The sequence below is a fragment of the Nicotiana tabacum genome, chromosome 22, assembly GCF_000715075.1.
Source record: "Nicotiana tabacum cultivar K326 chromosome 22, ASM71507v2, whole genome shotgun sequence".
Classification (NCBI taxonomy): Eukaryota; Viridiplantae; Streptophyta; class Magnoliopsida; order Solanales; family Solanaceae; genus Nicotiana; species Nicotiana tabacum.
The window spans coordinates 202,792,570-202,798,974 of NC_134101.1; the positions used below are offsets into that span (position 1 = coordinate 202,792,570).

At 35.1% G+C, this 6,405-nt stretch overlaps 1 protein-coding gene across 1 annotated transcript; it reads right to left on the reverse strand.

Moving 5' to 3' along the window:
• Positions 1 to 3,764: 3,764 nt before the first annotated feature.
• Positions 3,765 to 4,895, reverse strand: LOC142176229 (uncharacterized). The gene has a single exon (XM_075243351.1). The coding sequence runs from the start codon at positions 4,893 to 4,895 to the stop codon at positions 3,765 to 3,767; it is 1,131 nt and encodes a 376-aa protein (XP_075099452.1).
• Positions 4,896 to 6,405: the final 1,510 nt, after the last annotated feature.

Genomic DNA, 6,405 nt, shown 5'->3' on the forward strand with positions numbered 1-6,405 from the left:
GTTTTCTTTTCATGTGCAGATCCAGGTACCTCTACTCAGGCGCACTATCAGTGAGGCTAAAGAACTACGGAGACTTCGAGGTAGATCTGCTGCGTCCGCAAACCGACGAGTCTCCCACTTTATTCTATCTTTAGTACTTAGTTCTCTTTCTTTCCGTTTGTTAGATATTCTGGAGTTTGGACCCTCACTATACATTTCTGTAGCCTGTGTTTTCCTGTGAGTTTCCGGGTTTTGGGATTGTTTTAGTTTTGAGATATTGAGTCGTATATGCCAAGCGGCATTCAGTACAATCTCCTTTTTATATAATTAAATATGGTATTCTATTTTTCCACAATTATTATGTTTCTGCAAGTGTTAAACTTACCTGGTCACGGAGACTAGGTGCCGTCATGACATGTTCACGGTTGGTGAACTAGGGTCGTGACATAGATGCTCCACATGCTCCTCCTGACTACGCGAGTATACCATAATATCATCAATGAAAACTATGACAAACGAGTTGAGATAAGGACGAAACACGTTGTTCATCAAATACATGAACATTGTTAGGGCATTGGTCAACCTAAAATACATCACTAAGAACTCATAATGACCATATCGGGTCCTGAAAGCCGTCTTAAGAGTATCCAAGTCCCTGATCTTCAACTGGTGATAACCTTAACGGAGATAAATCTTGGAGAACACTCTCGCTCCCTGAAGCTGGTCGAATAAATCATCAATGCGAGGCAAAAGATACTTGTTCTCAACTGTTACTTTGTTCAGCTGCCTATAATCAATGCACATCCTCATAGTGTCATCCTTCTTCTTCACAAATAGAATAGGCGCACCCTAATACGACACACTAGGCCGAATGAACCCCTTATCGATGAGTTGCTGAAGTTGTTCCTTCAACTCCTTCAACTCCACTGGTGCCATACGATACGACGGAGTAGAAATGGGATGAGTGCCTGGCACCAGATCAATACCAAAATCAATATCCCTGTCTGGTGGCATGCCCGACAGGTTTGCAGGAAACACATCAAGAAAATCCCTTACAACTAGAACATAATCAATATTAGGAGTCTCTGCACCGACATCCCTCACAAAGGCTAGATACGAAAGACAATCCTTTCCAACCATACGCTGGGCCTTCAATAATGAAATTACCCTACTGGGAACATAATCAATCGAACCTTGCCACTCAATCAGTGGCATGCCCGGTATAGCCAATGTTACTGCCTTAGCATGACAGTCTACAATAGCACGCACGGAGATAGCCAATCCATGCCCAAAATAACATCAAAATCCACCATACATAACAACAAAGAAACTTTAAGGATGATAAAACATAACAAAGTGTACAGTAGCAAGAGAATTATTTTCCATCTGTCAAAAAGGATTCAACATATTCATTTATTAGTGAAACGAGTCAGCTAAGTGAAATGACTAAAATGACCGAACCTTTTCCTGGAGGAGGAATCTGAAATAAGCAAAGACAAAAGGATTTAGTAGGCGCATGAGTATTCAGTAAGATAATTTTTAACTGAAGAGAAGTAACACGTTATGCACCTTTCTGTTGATAAAACAATAGCTTTTATTCCACAAGTTGTTCAACAAACAGTGAAGGCATACATGCATTCAGCACCCATCTTCAAGCGCATTGCATTTTCCTTAGGTTGAAACAACAATATATTGTCGTCATATTTTCGATATGCCTTAAAGTTTCTAAAAATCCCTACGAAATAATATCATAATACAAAAGTGTAAAAACTGACATGTCTCATAATTTAATATTTTAGTAGATGGGCTCAACTCAATATTACTGAAGCGTTATAATTCACCCTTAGAAAAGTTTTCACTTTGAGAACATTTCATGACATACATATAATCAGTAGTTGTAAAGTCAAAGCCAAGGTTGTCCCAATCAATATCAGCTAATTAAAATGTTATGTTACTGTTATAAAAATAAAGATCCTATCAGTTATGTGAAAAGCAATAAGCAAAGCTCTACCATGAGTTTTTTTTCTCTTTTTAATTGATGTATTCTGATGGTACTTGCCTTGGAGAAAGTAATGACTTCCCTTTCTCGCTGTAAATAGCATTCGATGACCATTGTTCTTCAGATAATCAATTAATATGCTAAAATAAAAGCGCAGAAAGAGCAGAGCAAATTACCAAATGATAGTAACGGCAATATGCCTTCAGATCAGTTGATTGTTATCGTACCACATGTCTCGATTTTGCAAACCAAATGTTATGTGGCGTTTCAGCCATTCCTTTTTTGTGACAGAAGTTTGATGTCCAAACATTTTCCCAAACACCTTGACTAGTTTATCAGTTGATATGTTATTAAATGGCACCCAATTGTGATTGTCTCATCACATAGCATCATAAACAGATGAGCTACTTGCATCAGACAACATTGATACATCAATGCCACAATTTTTTCCATTTGAATCAGCAAGCTTGTTTTCCAAATTCAGATCTCAAATACAGGATATATTGACATCATCAAGGGTGGGAGTCTCTTCCTCGATTTCAATATCTGTCAAATAGAGAACATGAACACTTGAATTAACTTATCAGCTAAAAGATATTTAATTAGAACAAAAACAAAGCAGGAAAAGGAAAGAGTAACGAAGCATGATATTGCAGATAATTTTTGCCATATGAGAAAATCTTTGATTGTCCATTGTTTACCCAAAATCCGAAGTAATACATGCTCTTCTCACGGGCAGACGGAGCAACTGCAAATAGATAGCATAAAAGCATTTCAGGAAAATGTGTACACAAATAAATAGATCGAGCGATAACAAAGTACCTGTGAAAGTATAGTATGTTGAAGACATCAAACAACTGCCTTTTTAATGATTTCATCATAAACAATATTAGATGTAGAATGATCAGCATAGCTAGTTGGTGTAGATGGTCGAATCAACAATTTCACACAATTTGAACTATTTGCTCTTGATAAGGCAACGTAAAGTTGGCCATGTGAAAATACAGGTTCTCGCAAATAAATTTCAATAAAATCTAAAGTTTGTCATTGTGCTTTATTTATTGTCATAGCAAAGCATAGTCTAACAAGAAATTGCGTTCTTTTAAATTGAACCGACATCTTTTCATCCTGTGATGATAATGGTATTCTCGGTATAAAGACATGCATATTCTTGAAATCACCTGTAATAATCTTAGCATTGATAACATGACTTCTAAAATCACAACAGGTCAATCATGTGCCATTACATAAACCTTCACATGGATTTAAATTTCGCAATAATATAATTGGACAATTTTCTTTCAAACATAATTTGTAAGGGGGCAAACCAGGAGGATTTAAAGTGTGTAGTAAATCTTCGAATTGTGTTTGGTTATTAAATTCAATAGCTTTATCGCTGCCAATATATGTTTTTGATTTTTCAGTGAATCGATCAATAAGCATATCATTAATTTCATCGACGAAATTATTTTTTGTTGTTAAGATCACAGGGGAATCTTTACAAAATGAATTAGAGTATAACGAATCCAAATTTGAATATGTCGCTGTGAATAATTTATCTGGAGATTCTTTTTCGGTTGTGTAAGGAATAATCAATGAATCTGAAATTTCAATCTTGTTTGCTGAATTAACTTGTTCCTGTCCATTTCCAATTCTTAACAAATAATCACAAAATGCAGGATCCGTTTTTGCTCTCATATTTTCAGATAGCTTTAATTTTTCAAGTTGATTCCAAATGTTAGAATATAACAAACTTTCGCTAATGAAATTTTCTTTTTTTCCCGTATCACACAATAAGAAGAGTTTGTCTAAAATCACCTCCGAAAACTACAACTTTTCCGCCGAATAATACATTTGTATCCATCAGATCTTTTAATAATAGATCAAAAACTTCCAACATTTTATTTTTGGCCATAGATACTTCATCCCACACAATCAATTTTGCACCGCGTATTAAACCTACAAGTGAACTTTCTTTGCTAATGTTACAACTGCCATTTTCATCGATGTTAATAGGAATTTTGAAACGTGAATGTGCAGTATGTCCCCCTGAAAGAATAGAAGCAGTGACACCAGAAGTAGTTGTTGCCAAAGCTATATATCCCATAGATTGTACAATTGCTAATAAAGCACGGTATAAAAAAGTTTTCCCTGTTCCTCCTGGACCATCCACGAAAAATGCACCCGTTTTGTTTGAAAATATCCTTTCAGTAATCACATTATATGCAATGAGTTGAATTTTATTTAATTTCCTGTGTAACAACACGTCATCTTCGCTGACAATAATATATCTTTCAAAATGAATCTCTTTTACCTCTTTGGCTGCGACAGAAGGCCTGATAGTTTTTGGCATGAGTTCATACTCATTTATATCATGACCCATAGAATGTAGAATGTCATTGATATGATTCAAAGTCTGATATTGAATTTCACTTCTTTTACTAATTTGCAACACTTTGTAGTCTTCGGTCATTGATTCCTCAAATTGTTCCCATAATTTTCTAGGGTTGGCAGGACCACAATACACCAATAATGTAGCAAATAAACACATTAAACTATATGAAATTTGGTAACTTGCGGCTTTAGACATACATTCTATCAAGTTATTATCACAGTGTAACAATCCTCTTTTCTCTACAAACTCTCTGAAAGTACTACAAGGCTCTCCATTTATTGTCAAAAGATCCTTATAAGATGTTGGCCCTCGTACATGCATCAATAATAACCTAAGGTAATATCGTTCTCCTTCTGTTGGATGGCATGTCAAAATACGACCAACAACACAATGTTTTTGTCTGCGTGCCCAAAATTTGTCACTAGACGACCACACAAAGTATTCAGGAAATTCTTTGTATAGTAAATTAAGCTCTTTAGCATCTTTATCAGTGTCGTTCATGTAGAAAAATTTGGTTAGCATTTTTCTTGGATCATTGGATTATTCAAAATTGTTTGTATATCTGTATTACTCTTAAAAGAAATAAATTGTTGACCTTCAAGATGTAGTTGAAGACGATAAACACTGGGAGACATTTCACTTATAGGAAAACCAAAGAGACACCATACAGCTTCCGGAGGTGATACCCACCTAGCATATCGATATTCTTTTACCTCGTCTATATCTATGTTCGTATCATTATTTTGTATACAGAATGTAATTTTGTCATGTCCTTTACATATATATTTGTACAGATATTTCATGACTTTGATATCAGAGCAAACTTCAATATTTATGTGACCATTGAATTTACCAAGTAAATACGGATTGTATGGAACAACCCAGGAATTATCTAAATATTGTTCTCTTACTTTCACAACTTCGCCCGTATTTCGTCTTCTGTAGACTAGATAAGAATCGTTTCCTTTTAGTGTTTGATCGGTAAACAATTTTGGATATTTGAACTTGTTGTAACCCTTTTTTTTCTTCATACAAGAATTTGTTGGATCTAAGCTACCGCAAGGACCATGCATCATATGTTTAATGATAAGCTTATACAAATCTGGTTCTGCCTTGTCATCTGGTAATTCTGCTCTAATTATATCATCGTATGCCTTTGCTGTCAATAGTTTGTGTTCATTACCTAGTATAATAAGAAAATAAGCATGGGGTAAACCTCGTTTCTAAAACTCCACAGTGTACATAAAAGCAACAACTTTTCCAAAGATATTTCGTTTTAATATAGCTGTCTTCAGATCTTCTATTTTAGCCCTGAACACTCGAGTGATCAAATCAGGTCTATTTTGAGCTTCATCTGTTAACCATAGATGTTCTTTTATTTTCATCCAAGATGGGTTACAAGTCATAGTTATAAACAAATCAAGTTTCCCAAAACGTTGCACCAATGCAATAACATCCATATAACATTGCTGCATATCTCTAGGACCTCCTATAAAAGAATTTGGGAGAAATTTTTGTTTTCCAACAATGGAAGCATCTCGTTCTCCAAGTCTTAAAATATCAAGAAGTCCTTGTAGTATACCCATTTTGAACAAATATTGATTGAACAAAACAAAGTCCAACCTTTGTGTCTCCAATATTATATATTCATCCACTGAATATTGCTGCAATAATCTTCCTGTATGCAAAATTTCATCCTCATCATCGTTCCTTATCTGAAGTTTATAACAGTAATATTCACTAACTGAAACTGCATCTCTTTTGCGTTTTGCTTTTTGCAAATTTTGAGCTTCCATATGAAGATATCCATCAACGGAGGTAAAGAATTTTATCCTCGTCAGTTGTTCAAATTCAAGCAAAGTGCGATTTCTAGGAATATTTTCTGCTCTTGGAAACTTCTTAATACCACAGTGCCACCCACCTTGGCCATATGGAAATAACAAGGGGTACTGTTACTGTGAGTATAAATTTGAAGATGTGGTGCATGAGTAGCAGGACCATCATTTTTATCAACCCATATTGCTGCAATTTC

Coding starts and splice junctions, on each gene's coding strand:
- LOC142176229 (XM_075243351.1), bottom strand. CDS start 4,895: ATGCTAACCAAATTTTTCTACATGAACGACACTGATAAAGATGCTAAA.